The sequence below is a fragment of the Ctenopharyngodon idella genome, chromosome 19 (genome assembly GCF_019924925.1).
Source record: "Ctenopharyngodon idella isolate HZGC_01 chromosome 19, HZGC01, whole genome shotgun sequence".
NCBI classification, from domain to species: domain Eukaryota; kingdom Metazoa; phylum Chordata; class Actinopteri; order Cypriniformes; family Xenocyprididae; genus Ctenopharyngodon; species Ctenopharyngodon idella.
In genome coordinates, this window is record NC_067238.1 from 463,899 (window position 1) to 481,895 (window position 17,997).

Below are 17,997 nucleotides of genomic sequence, written 5' to 3' on the forward strand. Positions count from 1 at the left end.
GGTGTTTGATGCTTGCTCCAAAAGTGCTGAAACTGCAACACTGTCAGGGTGTTGCTATGCTGTTGCAAAGAGTGAGTGCTCCATATTTTGCTACATGCATGTTTCCAGTATGTGCTGGGTGGCTGCTATGGCATTGCTAGTTGGTTGCTAGGATGTTCTGGGTGGTTGTTAGGACGTTGATAGTTGGTTGCTAGGGTGTTGCTAAGACGTTGCTAGGGTGTTCTGTGTGTTTTTAGGTGTACTGAATGGTTGCTAATGTTTTTAAAATGTTTGTTAGGATGTCACTATGCAGTTGCCAAGGTGTTTTGAGTGCTCCTTGTTTTGCTACATGGTTGCAGCATGTTTCCAATGTGTGCTGGGTGGTTGCTAGGGCATTGCTAAATAATTGCTAGGGTGTTCTGGGTGGTTGTAGTGCATTGCTAATTGGTTGCTAGAATGTTCTGAAAGGTTGCTAGCACGTTGCTAGGTGGTTGCTAGGGCACTGCTAATTGTTGCCTGGGTGTTCTGGGTGGTTGCTAGAGTATTGATAATTGGTGTTAGGGTGTTGGTTTGCTAGAGTGTTCTTGGTGGTTGCCAGGGTGTTCTGGATGGTTGCCAGGGTGTTCTGGATGGTTGCTAGGGCATTGTTAATTGGTTGCTAGAGTGTTGTGGGTGGTTGCTAGGATATTCTGAATGGTTGCTAGGGTGTTGTGGGTGGTTGCTAGGATGTTCTGAATGGTTTCTAGAGTGTTCTGAGTTGTTGCTAGGGTATTACTAATTGGTTGCTAGGGTGTTGTGGGTAGTTGCTAGGATGTTCTGAATGGTTTCTAGAGTGTTCTGTGTTGTTGCTAGGGCTTTGCAAAATGGTTGCCTGGGTGTTCTGGATGGTTGCTAGGGCATTATTAATTGGTTGCTAGGGTGTTTGTTTGCTAAGTGTTCTTGGTGGTTGCTATGGTTTTCTCTGTGGTTTCTAGGATGTTCTGAATGGTTTCTAGAGTGTTCTCAGTTGTTGCTAGGGCATTGTTAAATGGTTGCCTGGGTGTTCTGGGTAGTTGCTAGGGTATTATTAATTGGTTGCTAGGGTGTTTGTTTGCTAATTGTTCTTAGTGATTGCTATGGGTTTCTGGGTGGTTTCAAGGGTGTTCTGAGTGGCTGCTAGGGCATTGCTGATTAATTGCTAGGGTGTTGGTTTGCTAGCGTGTTCTTGGTGGTTGCCAGGGTGTTCTGGATGGTTGCTAGGGCATTGTTAAATGGTTGCTAGGGTGTTGTGGGTAATTGCTATGATGTTCTGGATGGTTTCTATAGTGTTCTGAGTTGTTGCTAGGGCATTGCTAAATGATTACCTGGGTGTTCTGGATGGTTGCTAGGTTATTAATAATTGGTTGCTAGGGTGTTTGTTTGCTAAGTGTTCTTGGTGGTTGCTAGGATGTTCTCTGTAGTTGTTAGGATGTTACAAAATGGTTGCTAGGGTGTTCTGAGTGGTTGCTAGGGTGTTGGTTTGGTAGAGTGTTCTTGGTGGTTGCTAGGATGTTCTGAAAGGTTCTGTGGTGTTCTGGATGGTTTCTAGGATGTTGCATAACTCGTGATTTGAGATATCCTTCATGTGTGTATCAAAAACAGTTTAATACTCAGGATCAAGGGTTTGTTCAAATCCATAATTCTGTATGAGCAATAATCATTGTGATTGCCTTAGCAACCAACTTGCCTGACCAGTCCCATCAGAGTGCACTTTCAGCCACATCAGAAGGCAGTGGGCTTCTGCAGCCGTCACAGGAGTAAATATGTGAAGAAGTAGCTGATTGCTGAGGGACGTGCTTTGATTCAGCGCAGCTCTCTACACATATAGCCATCTGCGGCCCTGTGAATCGAGGGGGTTTCATTCTCAGATGAGATTTACGGCAGCACACGCTCACTACACAGACTGCTGGGCTGGGCTGTGTATATCATGTAGCAGGGACACAATAGTGTTGTGTATCTTGCACATGCCATGAAGAGTCAAAGTTAAAGCTTTCAAAAATGAACAATAAACAAACCCAACAGGTGCACAGAATTGTTACTGTGTAGAATATACGGGCCTGTCTGTGAATACCAGTAATAAATTTGCTTTTATGTACCAACCAAAAAAGAAAGAAAAAAAAATGCTCATGCTCGACCAAACACTGTTATCATTAACAAAGTCATCAGCAAGTAGTTTTTAACCCATTTCACAACCTCAAAGTTAAAAGTAAATAAAAATAATAGGAAATCACATCTTAGGCTACATAAAGAAAACCGGCCTTTTTTCTATTCTAACATTTTCATGACTGTTTAGCGCATTTAACCCCTAGATTCTCATTACAGGACATTGCAGCCATTTGACTTGATTTTTTGCATATACACTCTTTTCATTTAAATAAGTATAAATAAATATATGCTACCATGATGTAATACTTTACAATGTAAATAAATTAGTGCTGTCAAATCATTTACACACAGTACGGTTATTTACGGGAGTGACAACCGCATTCTATAACTGAACTTACACCCGCATTCTCTGAATATTTGCGCTGTGTATGAGCTGTGCGTCATCTTAAGGTGTTAGATCCAGTCACTGTTCTCCATCGGAGTGGCTCCCGTCAGTTTTGTGTTTCTTTTCCAAATTCAAATGCCGTGTTATGCGTGAGACGTCGCAAAGGACGTGACAGGCTTGTGCAACACTTAAAGACTCCGGCTAGCGCGTTTGCATGCTGCTGTTGATTAATGAAGTTTTGATGGATGAAGTCGCGGTTCAATTAGTCTCTTGTCATGTCAAAAGTGATAATACTTTTCAGTTTTATGGATGTCGCCATCTTTAAAATTACATTGTTCACTGTCGTTATGGTTACTAGTAAGAGAATACGGGCTTGAACGAGACATTTCAAGACTCACACCTGTAAGTAAATGCGGTTGTCAATCCCGAAAACTGACAGTGTGAATGTGGCCTAACATAAAAGTTTGTGTGTGTATATATACATGTATGTATATATATATATATATATATACACACACAGGTGTGGTCTGATCCAACAGACAAGCTGTAGCTCAAATTGCTCAAGAAGTTAATGCTGGTTCTGATAGAAAGGTGTCAGAATACACAGTGCATCGCAGTTTGTTGCGTATGGGGCTGCATAGCCGCAGACCAGTCAGGGTGCCCATGCTGACCCATGTCCGCCTCCAAAAGCACCAACAGTGGGCACGTGAGCATCAGAACTGGACCACAGAGAAATGGAAGTAGGTGGCCTGGTCCGATGAATCACGTTTTCTTTTACATCATGTGAATGGCCGGGTGCATGTGGGTCACTTACCTGGGGAACACATGACACCAGGATGCACTATGGGAAGAAGGCAAGTCGGCGGAGGCAGTGTGATGCTTTGGGCAATGTTCTGCTGGGAAAACTTGGGTCCTGCCACCCATGTGGATGTTACTTTGACATGTACCACCTACCTAAGCATTGTTGCAGACCATGTACACCCTTTCATGGAAACAATATTCCCTGGTGGCTGTGGCCTCTTTCAGCAGGATAATACGCCCTGCCACAAAGCAAAAATGGTTAAGGGATGGTTTGAGGAGCACAACAATGAGTTTGAGGTGTTGAATTAGCCTCCAAATTCCCCAGATCTCAATCCAATTGAGCATCTGTGGGATGTGCTCAACAAACAAGACCAATCTATGGAGGCCCCACCTCACAACTTACAAGACTTAAAGGATCTGCTGCTAACATCTTGGTGCCAGATACCACAGCACACCTTCAGGGGTTTAGTGGAGTCCATGCGTCGACGAATCAGGGCTGTTTTGGCAGCAAAAGGCAGACCAACACAATATTAGAAAGGTGGTCATAATGTTATGCCTGATCGGTATATATATATATATATATATATATATATATATACAACTTTTATGTTATATGTGATTAATCGTGATTAATCGATTTGACATCAGCACTAAAATAAATATTTTATTGTAATATTTAATATCATTATATTTCATGTAGGAAATTCAGGAAATTTATTGTCATGAAAATGTCATGATGAAAAAAGTTAAGACTTTTTCTTTATGCAAAATACATTTTCTTATTTCTTTTGATTTTGGGATGAAATATAATCTTGACTGGTTTCATGAGATTTATGCATATCAAGACAGGGACAAAATATCATTTGAATACTTTATTAAATAATTATAATCAAACTGAAAAAGAAATTCCACCATCAGAAGTCACATTTTTTACTTCTTTTTTTTTTTTTATGTTTTCAAAACAACAACAGCATCACTCTGTGAGCTACAATATATGCATGTGTACTACTTCCAGAGAAAAAAAAAAGCTCAAAACTCTCTGGACTGTGCTGTGCCAAAAAGAGCACAGAAGGTTTCAGAAGCTACACCAAGGCTGATGGTGTTTTAAGAAGGAGAGTTCAGGAGCTACATAACTACAGTCCAGAGAGGTTTTGTGCCCAATTAATGAGCTCAGTTCAAAATAATCCAGATTGGCTTGCTCTTTGAAAGGCCTCCACCAAAAGCTTTTGTGGCACAGCATATTGTTTGTCTGTTTGAAGATGTCAAAGAAAGCCGATAGATAGTGAAAAATAAATTGATGTCTAGCAAGACCAGAATACCATTTGTGCTGAAATAGAGGTGAAGACATGGGTGGAGAGATGATTATTGAGACAGCGTCACCATCTTTCTGATGAATTAGTTAAAGCTGACGTGTGTATTCAGTTTAATGTGCAAGCTGATTCCACTAAAGAGTGCAAACATTGTCGCTCTTTTTATGAGTTAAATGACACAGTAACATTGACTTAACCAATGGTTAGGTGTGGGACTAAATGCTTGTCTGACCAATGGCAGATATTTTTGCAATTCCATTGGTGGAGATTGGTGCAGAAATTACACAGAGTAAAACATGTGTTAGTGACCGTGTGTTGGCCTCTATTTCATGATAGCCACAGAGGAAATGACAACAGCAAAATGTTTGTTACTTCCTGTTTGGCTATGCTCTTCACCCTGAGCCTCACATTTCAACAGCACAGGCTGTAAAGTGTGTGATGCCTTAGCACTATCAAAGCTGGATTTTTATAAATATTAAGTATTCAGAGTAAAGGTACCCAGTATAATTGCCAAAGTGCACAGAACAAGCTGTCACTGAAACAACCACATCAAAAAACGACAATGCAAACAGAAGTCTGAATTAACATTCTAATACTGTTGACATAAGATTTCCCAAACCCGGAATGAGCTGATAGGATCTTTTTCAGTAAAAATAATAATTATCATTATAATAAAAAACAAGCAAAACTTTCCTTTTAACCTTAAATTGACATACAAACTGAAAAAAGGACAATTAATTAAAAAAAAGAGTCAAGATGACATGTACACCACCACAGCAGCAATTCCTGAATGATATACATGCAGTTTTTTCAGTAATTTCACATTGATACAGGCAACATATTTACACCACACTGCTTCTGTCTCTGCGGTGAGAGACTCTACATGGCGTTCCTTTTGTATTCTACATACATTTAGCAGCATAGAAAACATTGATAAAGTAGCCATAACTCATAGAGTAATGGCGAAACCTATTTAACATCCAGATCCTGAGTGTCCAAATATAGAGCCACATGTTGTAGTGTCTTAATTCAGTAGTCTTAAACTTGAAAATCACGTCACTCATCCCATCCGTAAGTTTCTTCATTGGAAAATCCATAGAGATTTGAGGTCTCTGTATGCTTTGTCACATTAGAAATCTCCACGTACAGCAGATTGAGGTGTAATGAGGACGTTTGTGCAAGCACGTCCTTCAAAGGTTGTTTGCACGCTGTTTCAGGTACATTTGATTGACTGGCAACAGAAGAAATGATTCTGCCAAACAGTAGCATTGATGGAGTGGAAAATGGCTCATGAGATATGATTATTCTAGCCTGAGTAAATTAAAGTTTCTGTCTCTATAATCAATCCTTTTTAAGTCATGGCTTTCCTTGGGTTGCTGTTTTGTGTTTATGTGTGAGCGATATTCAGTATCTCTAATGTTTAGGTAGACAGTTTACATCCAGATCAAGGCACAAACGTTTCACATCCGAAATATTTATCACCATTCATTACAAGTTCAAAGCAAGTATGGAAACTAGAAAACTTGCTGCCTTCAAACCAGCTCACAGGAACGCCACTACAATGTCGTAATTATGAATAGAAACCCATTGCTTTCCAAGTTGGGGTTGAATCAATCAAAGAATCATGACTATGTTTATCATAATAAGCAGTAATTTTGAATATATATGCATTTTATGTAATGATGATGAGGATTAGCAATAAAGCCAATGAGTTACACACTTTGTGCTTCCTTTATATTGTCAGGAAGTGAAAAAAGGAAATAAATATACGTAACACATCCATTTTATTCTAACCAAACTCACTTGAACGTACATTGTCATAATTATGACTTCATAATGAGGAATTCCCAGGAGAACTTGAAGGCAGCAAATATTCCAGAGAAATCCCAGAGACACACGAGAGAGAATCAATGGAGAAAGAGTTCCAGCAGAGGAACATGGAGGTGAGCCAGACACGAGAGTGTGAGTGCAAACAGTCCTAGTTGGAAACACAGCAGACAACTCCACATCGCACAAGCCCATTGCTAAGGCTGCGCACGCTAGCTATGCAACAACGGCGCTCTGTCATCGCTCTCTGTACACAATAAGGGCAAACTAAATCACTTTAACCAGAGAGAGGAACACAAGTGATGTGTTTGTGAAAGGCGAGAAGGATGGGGGAATCACAGAGGACCAGGAGGGATATTTACACCCTATATATGCCAATCTTCTGTCTATTGCCACAAGTTCCTGTAAATAACATCATCCCCTGAGGCTGAAATGGATATGGAGATCTGTAGATACATCAACTCTCTGTACTCTCTGTAGGTTTGTATCTCTTCCTCTATGCAATTGTGTTTAGCAGGGAATAATTACTGTGACCACAAAGCAGCCGGTGGGGTCACAAATTAAGACTGCTACAAATTGAGGAAAACAACTCATGCTTAGAGCGTACGTGGTCATATTTCAAATCGTGTTCTCTTAATATTTGTATCTTCCTATAGTATTACACTATGCAAATACACAAAAAAAAAAAATGCATAAATTTGCATATCTACTAAACGTTATTGTTGCAGAATGTTAGCTTCAAAGCTAACAAACATGGAATAAAAGCCACAAAACTCTAATCTGAATTTTATGGGGTCTCTACCCTGGTGAAAAAGAAGTACCCTTTAGAATATTAAATTAAAATGTATTATAGTTTAACATATGACAAATATATATAATAGAATATTTAACAAATACACAACATACAAGTTTTCTTAAATGCTTGTCAGTACATTTGGTAGTGCTCTTTAACCATAATTCAAAGTGTATGTACTTGTCATGCACTTAAACATATTTGTATACATTACAGAAGTGTACTTCTTTAAAGCATGACAGAAGATTATTAAAACAAAATGATTTAAAATATACTTTAAAGTAAAACGTTTAATTTGGCATTATAGCTAAATGAACTATGTAAAAGTGTACTTAAAGCATTAGTTCACTTTAAAATGAAAATTACCCCAAGATTTATTCACCCTCAAGCCATCCTAGGTGTATATGACTTTCTTCTTTCTGGTGAACACAATCGGAGTTATATTAATAAATATCCTGATGCATCTAAGCTTTATAATGGCAGTAAACGGGACCAACAAGTATAAGCTCAAAAAAGTGCATCCATCCAAAGCAAAACGTACTCCACACGGCTCCGGGGGGTTAATAAAGGCCTTCTGAAGTGAAGCGATGCAGTTGTGTAAGAAAAATATCCATATTTAACAAGTTATAAAGTAAAATATCTAGCTTCTGTCAGATCATCTTCTGTATTTAACTTACGAAGAAAGTGTAAAACTCTTGCAGTTCAAAATGCTTACGCTACGTCCTACGCCTTCCATATTCAACTTATGAGAAAAGCTTAACTGACGCAACGTCACTGCCATTATAGAGCTTGGATGCATCAGGATATTTATTAATATAACTCCGATTGTGTTCATCAGAAAGAAGAAAGTTATATACACCTAGGATGGCTTGAAGGTGAGTAAAGCTTGGGGTAATTTTCCTTTAAGTGTGTTAAGAAAGTATGTTATGAAAGTGTATTCTCTGCAAGAACAATTAAAAAATATATATACTTTTTAGATGTGAAGTACACTACAAGTGTACATTCAATACAGTTAAGCACACTTCTTTTTCACAGGAGTAAACCATTTTAAAGTGAAACTGTCAATCTTTCACAATTAAGGAAGTATTTGCTGTAAGTACTAGTTTAAAGTTCACTGTTCTGTTTGTTATATAACATCTGTGCAGTGCACAGTCAAAATACAAGACAGGTCTTTTTTGTTAGTTTCAGGAAGAGAAATCTCTTCTGATCTGAATGGCATTTTGTTATTGTGACATTTTCAGCTCACTCTGCCCAATTGCTGGCAAGGATCAAGAGCGGATTATCGCTTCAGCGTGTGGGAGAAGATGCATGCATATGCACGTGTGTATCAGTGCGTTTGCGATTGCTAGCCTGAAAATGTATGCGTAGTGGTTACAGGTCGTTTGAGTGAGCATGTGCTTATATATGAGAGCATGTGTGGGCTGAAGTATGCATTTAAAGTCGGCTTTTGCGGGGGAGTTTGAGTATGGCACCCATGACCCTGCCTTAAAACACAATAAGATTAACGGGTGCTTGCCGTGCAACAAGCTGCTGTCCCTGCTCTTCTGTGTCTGAACGCTGACACCTGAAACCCTGACCCAGAGAGGATGGCATCTGTTATATCTGCATGTGCATTTGTGACTATCAGTATGCATGTTTTATCAATAATTTCTGCAAGTTGCTTCAGTGGCAGAGGTGGTTTTGATGGACGATTATAAACTTTTTTGGGTCATATGAATAATGTGCGCTGATGAATTGTGCAAAAAATAAGACCAGGAGTGTATGTTAAGAAAGTAAACAGGGTCAATTTTGATTTCATGTTGGCCTTAAAGCACAGAAATCAGATATTTCAAAGAAACTGAAAAACTCTAAAGAGAGAAGATGCAGACACAAGTAAACAGCAGTGGTCTGACAGCACCAAATCTTTCTTTAGAGAATCCAGGCCTCTTTGTTCATATCTTTCTTGATCTAGAGGGATATGACATACTCTTATAGGCTCATTTAAACCTGAAACAAATTTTCACCGACACTACTGCTATGTAGACGCCAAGACATGCAAGACAGAACATATACTAGTGTGTACGGCCCACATAGATTAGCCATTCAACCTATAGAGCTAGTAAGCAAGGAGAGGAATTGAAAACCGTGCCTCAATGTGTGTGTGTGTGTGTGACACTAATCTGTTAATCTAGTTAATGCCTTTGCAGCTGGTGCCATAACGTCCAGCACATGAAATAAAAGGAAGGACAACAGGATAACCAACAGCTGTTGATGCTCACTGTTTGCTGCCCATCACACACACACACACACGTGCACTCCCACTAAAATTTTCTTAGTTGGTTGGTTTCTGTTGCAGTTTCTTTCAGACTAGATGTTGAAAAGGTAGAGGAAGCGAAAGGTTTAGCAAAGGAATTGTAACTACTTCTGAAAAAAGCTGGTTTTGACAACAGCATAACTAACAAGGTTAATATGTAGATGGACAGTTACTCCCTTCCTTTTGATGTTTATCCATAAATTATTATTATAATAAGATGGAGTTGAATGAGAAAGAAATAATTTGGGAAAAGCCTTTGTGTAAATAAAGGTTCCAAAGGGGGGGGTTCAGTAGTGATGCCATAGAAGAAGCATTTTTGGTTCCTCAAAGAACCTTTCAGTGAACAGTTCGTAAAAGCACCTTTTTTGTGTGAAGAACATTGTAATAATCTACAGAACTTTTTTTCACCTTAAAGAACCTTTTGTGAAATGGAAAAGCCCCATAGATGTTAAAGGTTCTTCATGGAACCATCAATGCCAACAAAGAACCTTCGGTTTTAAAAGTGTGTTATTTTTATACTGTTTCCATATACTTTCTTCTCCTGCTGAAAAGACCATCACAGATGGTCATCAGCATGCTTCTTAACTAGCGTAACCACCAAAAGTCTGTGCAGTTTACCAGCTAGACCAGCACCCAACTAACATAAACCAGCCAGGACAGGTCTAAGCTAGTCTTTTCAGCAGGAATATGTTGCATCTTTCTGTTTCTTGCAGAATTTTCAGTAAAAGGGAGTCCCACTGTTATGTGACAAGGCATATGGGGGGCCAGAATGATGGTGGGGGATGCTGACAGTGTCACTTTCGCAGAGAAAATCTGCCGTGTCGTCTTTTCACCGATCCAGTACTCTAGCGTAGTCCTGCAAACCGCAACCTCCTTCGCTCTTCAGATCGGCAAAGATCTGCGTGAAGAAATGTGGGTCTGCGTTGATGCGCAGCATCTTGGCACTGGTGACGTCGATAATGGCCAGACAACGGTCCCAGAATGCCTCTTTCGCCGTCTCCACTAGGAAGGGCTTGAGCGGGTATGAGATCTCGTTCCCCATGTAGGAGTAGGACAGGTACAGACAGGTTAGTAGAATTGCTTGGAGCTCATGCTCTGAAGACACCACGTCGCCATCCACCACATCACGGCACAGCATGTACACGAACACCACGTTGGCTGGGGTCACAAAGGCTTGGTCCTGCCAGCCCTGGAGCAAGAGTGAGCGGTCTACAGCGCGCAGCCACAGAACCGGATCTGCGGGGGAAAGGTGCTTGAGCCGATAGCAGCGGCCACACAGAAACTCGCCCAGGCAGCGAAGCAGCTCACTAGTCGAGGCCTGGACGATCACACGCTTGGGTGAGGAAGTGCATGTAGGCGCAATCTTCTTAACAGAGGAAATCTGCTGCGGTTTTCCATAGCCCAAGCCCAGGCCCAGGCCTAGACCTGCTGGACCCTCATAGCTAGTGAGATTGGCGCAGGAGAGAGACTTTTTTACATTTTCGTGGTTTAGATGCAAGACCGGATCCTTTTGGTAGATGTTATTGTTGTTGAGAGGAGCCCCAACGGCGCCCTGACCTCCAGGATAGGCTTTTTTGGACTCACCCCGCTTCTTGGTGGAGGCCACCAGTCGTTTCCAGGTGAGAGCGGGGAGGAAAATGGAATGGCCGCGTTTGAGGTTACGGTCCTTTTGAGTGTTCAGCGAGCGGCTGCTCAGGCTTGGGTAATGGCTTAGAGAACCGGGCCGGTCGTCATAATAACCAGATTTTCTAGGACCCGGCGAAAGGGATAGTACGGTACCCATGAGTCCACTGAGGTGGTGAAGCAACCAGCTGTGTAGGTTAATGTGGCTCAAAAATAAAGTGCTTGTGCCTCACTGTTTGAAAGCTGGAAGGTCAAGACTGGGTTGGTGAGGGGCATGGATGAGTTCCTAAGAAGATTATATGCAAAGCATTATAATAAAAAAATTACACTTTTAAATGATAGTTAACAAATATAAATTCATGTAAATAAAGACAGAAGCCTCTGACATGTAGATTTGAGTGACACAAATGAACAATGGAATCAACAATGAATGAAGTACTTTTTACAACATTTATATTGGTAATGGTAATTTATAGTTATGCAACGGTTCTGATTCTCAAACCTAACTGGCTTCTTCTGGAATTATTTTCATTGACAGAGAAAAATACACAAACTTAATGGCCATTTTTTGTCAGAAATGTAAGTTACTTTATATTAAAGGGTAAGTTCACCCATAAATGAAAACCCTCATGTCGTTCCAAACCTGTAAGACTTTTGATAATCTTCGGAACACAAATGAAGATATTTTTAATGAAATCTGAGAGATTTCTGTCCCTCCATTGTCAGCTAAGCGATTACCACTTTGACGCTTCAAAAAGTAAAAAAAAAAAAAAAATTGTAAAACTAATCTATATGATTTGAGTGGTTTAGTCCAAAATTTCTGAAGAGATACGATCGCTTTATATGCTGAACAGATTTCATTTAGGCTTTTATTCAATTATAAACATTCATCACCGCACACATCGGTTGTGGTAAATGGAAGCTCAAGCATGTTCGCTTGACATGCGAGAACTAATGAGATTCATTCTCGTGTTACGCAGCACGCTTGATCTTCAGCAAGAACTGATGAGGATTTTGTTCTCTGATCAATGTTTATATGTGAATAAAAGCCTAAATTCAATCTGTTCGTCATATAAAGTGATTGTGTCCCTTCAAAAAATTTTGGACTAAACCGTTTAATTCATATCTCTTTATGAACTTTTTAAAGCATCAAAGTGGTAGTTGCGTAGCTGTCTATGGAGGGACAAAAAGGTCACAGATTTCATTGAAAATATCTTCATTTGTGTTCTGAAGATGAACGAAACTTGAGGGTGAGTATATGAAGACAGAATTTTCATTTTTGGGTGAACTATCCCTTCAATTCAAATCTAGTCAAATAAAATTTATATAGCACTTTTCATAATACTAGTTTTAAAGCAGGTTTACAGAAAATCCTAATGTTAATGTTTATAATATCCTAATATATTTATGTCTTATAGTCACATTTAGTAGATTAGAGCTGGGTAAAAATATAGTTTTCATTTTGTGATGATACAAGCAATAGATTATGCATGCCAACAAAGTTGGACATACACCTATACATCCAACTTTACATAAAGAGCTGTATTATTTTTAATTTATAGTTTAATTTTTTTTTGCAATGAAAAAAAATCAGGCAACTGTTTATCAACATATAAAATAATGATAAATATTTAAGAATCTCCACTATTTCTTTCTGTCACTAATAAAATAAGTCAGTTTGTTCTGACCTTTTTTTTCAGGTTTATTTCACCCAAAATAAAAATTCTGTCATGATTTACTCATCCTAATGTTGTTTCAAATCTGTGAACTGAAAAATAAATTTTGTGTAGGCTACTGACGCATTCAAGATTCCAAAATAACATAACATCAGCATAAAAACACTGTAAATGTTTCGAAATAATGACAAAAAGATTGAAATTAAAAAAAAAAAAAAAATCTTGATATTCGTATCTCTTTGGTGTGTTCATAATAATTTGCGAGAGAAGGTATAATTGAATCGTGAATTAATCACAAATGAGTCTGTTGTTTTCAATGGATCAGTTGACCAGTTTACAAAACTGATCTGAATGATTCGTTCACAAATCCGACAGAATCGTTCGACTCACTGATGACTCAATCATCCAGTCGTAGCAGTTACAGCTCATTTCAGTCTGTTCCTCACACAAGGCTACTGTTTTGAATTACATTAGAAGAGATGTATATGAACCAGATTTGTTAATTTTATTATATCGTTTTATGGTGTTTTTGTGTCCGCTTTGAAGCTTGAAATCTTAGAAGTCCATATTCAATTGCATTGAAAGAGTGAACAGCACATTAATAACATTTCTCTACAGAAGAAATCAAGTCATATGGTTTGGAACAACATGAGAGTGATAAACCAAATAGGGCTACAAAAAAAAAAAAAAAAAAAAAAATGTTCAACTTCTCACTCAAGTTGTATATTTTTTTTAAATAAAAATAGAAGCAAATAGCAATGTTCTCAGACTCTTTGTGTAGATTAGCATTGTACCAATTTCGTAGATATTTGGTAGTTATTTTACTCATAATACCAACCGAGTCTCTTGAGAGAACAGGCAGAATCTGACCCACTTAACTTGGACAAGAGGGTCATCTGAACCACAACATGAAAAAAATTAAAACCCTAAACAGCATAATTTTCTGGATTTTACTTAATTTTACATTGATCATGCTCCTGTATATTCACGTTAGAGTAACTGTTTTGTAGAGCTGTATTTGCATATGCTATTTTATTCCTGATAATAGCAACATTAAAGTACCTGAATACTTGAACCAAATTGTTGTAGTTAGTAAAGTTTTCACTGCAATAAAACTGGTAATTTGGTATTAGATGACTCTGTCATCAATAAAGTTTAAATGACAGAAGAATTCTGACTCTGTTTAAAGGAGATCCCATTTTAATCTATTATGAGTTTTACATTAGTAACATTGGTCACTGTACTATTTAGGTTATCATTAGGTTACAATGTTTTGCTCACCTGTTCGGCGGACATCGGTGGAGCGCACCAGTTCAACCCCGCGGCTTGACTGCGTCTTGCACATCACACACACACGCGCTGAAACGCGCCGCACGCGCATAAATGTTTGCATTAAATCCTTCCTTCACGCAACTATACCTGACTCTGACAACATAGTAAACTTAAGCGCATCCAACAGGACCTGTTCTCTGTGTCCGCTCCAGTTAGAAACAAAGTCATTCAGGTTCACTGATGTCGTTCCTGTTTAAATGTCCATTATCCAGAAATGCTGCTCGTTAAGTGTCCTCATTTGAACGCGAATGAATTTGAAGGAGAGGATTTACACCACATAAAACTTTCACGGCATTCCAGTTCCATATCTCATAGTCCACCTTATGCAATTTGAACAAACAGCTGATGAATCCGAGTATGTTTGGGCCAAAAATATATCCTATTTTATGCAAAGGAGCACTTGCGCATATAGAGCCTCCAGCCCTGGTACTGACAGCAGGAGGAGTTTGTGATCTGGTCCTCTGTGCAGCACATCAGGCTGTCTGTTTTCAGCGGAGGCTCCTCCTCGCGACATGTGACGCACCGCTAATATCGTCCGATTGACTGACTGGCAAACAACAGCTCTGTAGATACACATGAACACATGTAGAGCCCATACAGAAATACAACAAGAATTTGGGCAGTTAAGACGTTTGACTTCATAATAAAATCCGAAGTGGCATTTCCAAACAAACCACAAACCCAAAAGTGTGTGTTCATTAAAGTCACCATGAAATCAAATTTGACAATTCTTTTTTTTTAATGGGATATTGCCGTTTTTAATACAAACCCGATTCCAAAAAAGTTGGGACACTGTACAAATTGTGAATAAAAAAGGAATGCAATAATTTACAAATCTCATAAACTTATATTTTATTCACAATAGAATATAGATAACATATCAAATGTTGAAAGTGAGACATTTTGAAATGTCATGCCAAATATTGGCTCATTTTGGATTTCATGAGAGCTACACATTCCAAAAAAGTTGGGACAGGTAGCAATAAGAGGCCGGAAAAGTTAAATGTACATATAAGGAACAGCTGGAGGACCAATTTGCAACTTTTTAGGTCAATTGGCAACATGATTGGGTATAAAAAGAGCCTCTCAGAATGGCAGTGTCTCTCAGAAGTCAAGATGGGCAGAGGATCACCAATTCCCCCAATGCTGAGGCAAAAAATAGTGGAGCAATATCAGAAAGGAGTTTCTCAGAGAAAAATTGCAAAGAGTTTGAAGTTATCATCATCTACAGTGCATAATATCATCCAAAGATTCAGAGAATCTGGAACAACCTCTGTGCGTAAGGGTCAAGGCCGGAAAACCATACTGGATTCCCGTGATCTTCAGGCCCTTAGACGGCACTGCATCACATACAGGAATGCTACTGTAATGGAAATCACAAAATGGGCTCAGGAATACTTCCAGAAAACATTGTCGGTGAACACAATCCACCGTGCCATTCGCCGTTGCCGGCTAAATCTCTATAGGTCAAAAAAGAAGCCATAACTAAACATGATCCAGAAGCGCAGGCGTTTTCTCTGGGCCAAGGCTCATTTAAAATGGACTGTGGCAAAGTGGAAAGCTGTTCTGTGGTCAGACGAATCAAAATTTGAAGTTCTTTTTGGAAAACTGGGACGCCATGTCATCCGGACTAAAGAGGACAAGGACAACCCAAGTTGTTATCAGCGCTCAGTTCAGAAGCCTGCATCTCTGATGGTATGCGGTTGCATGAGTGCGTGTGGCATGGGCAGCTTACACATCTGGAAAGGCACCATCAATGCTGAAAGGTATATCCAAGTTCTAGAACAACATATGCTCCCATCCAGACGTCATCTCGTTCAGGGAAGACCTTGCATTTTCCAACATGACAATGCCAGACCACATACTGCATCAATTACAACATCATGGCTGCGTAGAAGAAGGATCCGGGTACTGAAATGGCCAGCCTGCAGTCCAGATCTTTCACCCATAGAAAACATTTGGCGCATCATAAAGAGGAAGATGCGACAAAGAAGACCTAAGACAGTTGAGCAACTAGAAGCCTGTATTAGACAAGAATGGGACAACATTCCTAATCCTAAACTTGAGCAACTTGTCTCCTCAGTCCCCAGACGTTTGCAGACTGTTATAAAAAGAAGAGGGGATGCCACACAGTGGTAAACATGGCCTTGTCCCAACTTTTTTGAGATGTGTTGATGCCATGAAATTTAAAATCAACTGATTTTTCCCTTAAAATGATACATTTTCTCAGTTTAAACATTTGATATGTCATCTATGTTGTATTCTGAATAAAATATTGAAATTTGAAACTTCCACATCATTGCATTCCTTTTTTATTCACAATTTGTACAGTGTCCCAACTTTTTTGGAATCGGGTTTGTATAAATATTTATAAAGTATTTATTATAAATTATTTATCCGTGCACACATATTTTTAATTCATGTACCCTCATAACCTTTAATCAAAATAACTTCCCATCTCTTTTGCAGTGACATTTCTTCTTTATTCTGATGACGTGTTTACTGGCGTGAGGGCAAGACAACCTGTCAATCACATGAGATCACAGAAAAAGCGAACCACAACGATCCAATCAATTCCTGATGGACAAAATCAAATCCAACTCTACATTTTTCTCGATCAAGAAGCCGTTTCACTCATATATACGTCATAACGGGGACTTCCGTCTCATGTCAACTTTGTTTTTTGTTTTATTTTCTATTAATCAAACAATCCTAAAAATTTATCAAAAACAAGCAATTAAAATTAATAAAAAAAAAAATAAAAAAAAATTAAGTAGCACAACTATTTTCAACACTGATATCATATATAAGGTTCCTACAACCAGCATACGGTTTCTGAAGGATCATGTGACACTGAAGACTGCAGTAATGGCTGCTGAAAATGAACTCAAATAGAAAACTTTTTAAATTGTAATATTGCACAATACCATTTTTTTGTTTGTTTGTTTTTTGCTGAGATAAACTAGGCTACACCACACACACACACACACACCCCACACCTGCTACACACACACACACAATTGCGAGCTTTTCATATATAAAAGTTAACAAATATCTCAATGTAGGATCTTTCTAAGGTTTTGCATCTTCTGTCATAGAGAGAACAATTTCCCCTTGTTGAGTAATAATGGCATAACATGGAGCTGATAAGATCACAGTAGCACAAGAACTTTGTTATATCACTTGATTACAAAACGGCTCAGCAAATACAACAAAGTGTTCCTCAGAAAGAGTGAGTTGTAACTCATGACAGCTCAAGCTGACAGGTGCCAGTATGAGTGGTTTTTGTCAGAGTGCACATTTTCACCATTCAGCAAACAAGTAATTCTGTGTGGTTGCTGTTGCACATGCTTCCCTTTCTGCCTAAGAAGGATTTATGACCTGGGTTCAGCACATGGCAGTTAATGAATCAGATCAGTGTGTTATAGACTGAAGGGGCATGAAACGTGCAGTTTGCAATGATAAAGGAGCTGTGTAGAAATCTCTCTCTGACTTTCTCTTGTTGTCTTTTTAGTCCACATACTACCTGTTGTCAAGCCATTTCACCTTCTGTTGGTGTTGGATCGGCAGAATGCAGGGGGAGATACTACCTTTGTAAAAAAAGAAGTGTGCTTAATTGTATTGAATGTGTACTTCGAATCTTAAAAGTATATTACAAAAAAAAAAGAAGAAAAAAAAAAAAAAGTACTTTCAGACAATATTATATTAATGAAAAAAGGCCACTTAAGTGTACTTAAAAAGAGTACACTTTTATGACTGTTTCTTAACACACTTACAGTAACTACACTTTTAAAAAGTGCACTTTGTAATAATGTTAAATTAAATGTTTTACTTTACAGTACATTTTAAATAAT

General features: G+C 38.8%; 1 protein-coding gene across 1 annotated transcript; it reads right to left on the reverse strand.

Moving 5' to 3' along the window:
- Positions 1-5,174: 5,174 nt before the first annotated feature.
- Positions 5,175-14,586, reverse strand: si:dkeyp-92c9.2 (uncharacterized protein LOC571482 homolog). The gene is made up of 2 exons (XM_051871794.1): positions 14,093-14,586; positions 5,175-11,421 (listed from the first exon to the last, which is right to left on the reverse strand). Exon 2 carries the CDS (start codon positions 11,293-11,295, stop codon positions 10,342-10,344), a length of 954 nt encoding a protein of 317 aa, XP_051727754.1. The 5' UTR covers positions 11,296-11,421; positions 14,093-14,586; the 3' UTR covers positions 5,175-10,341.
- Positions 14,587-17,997: the final 3,411 nt, after the last annotated feature.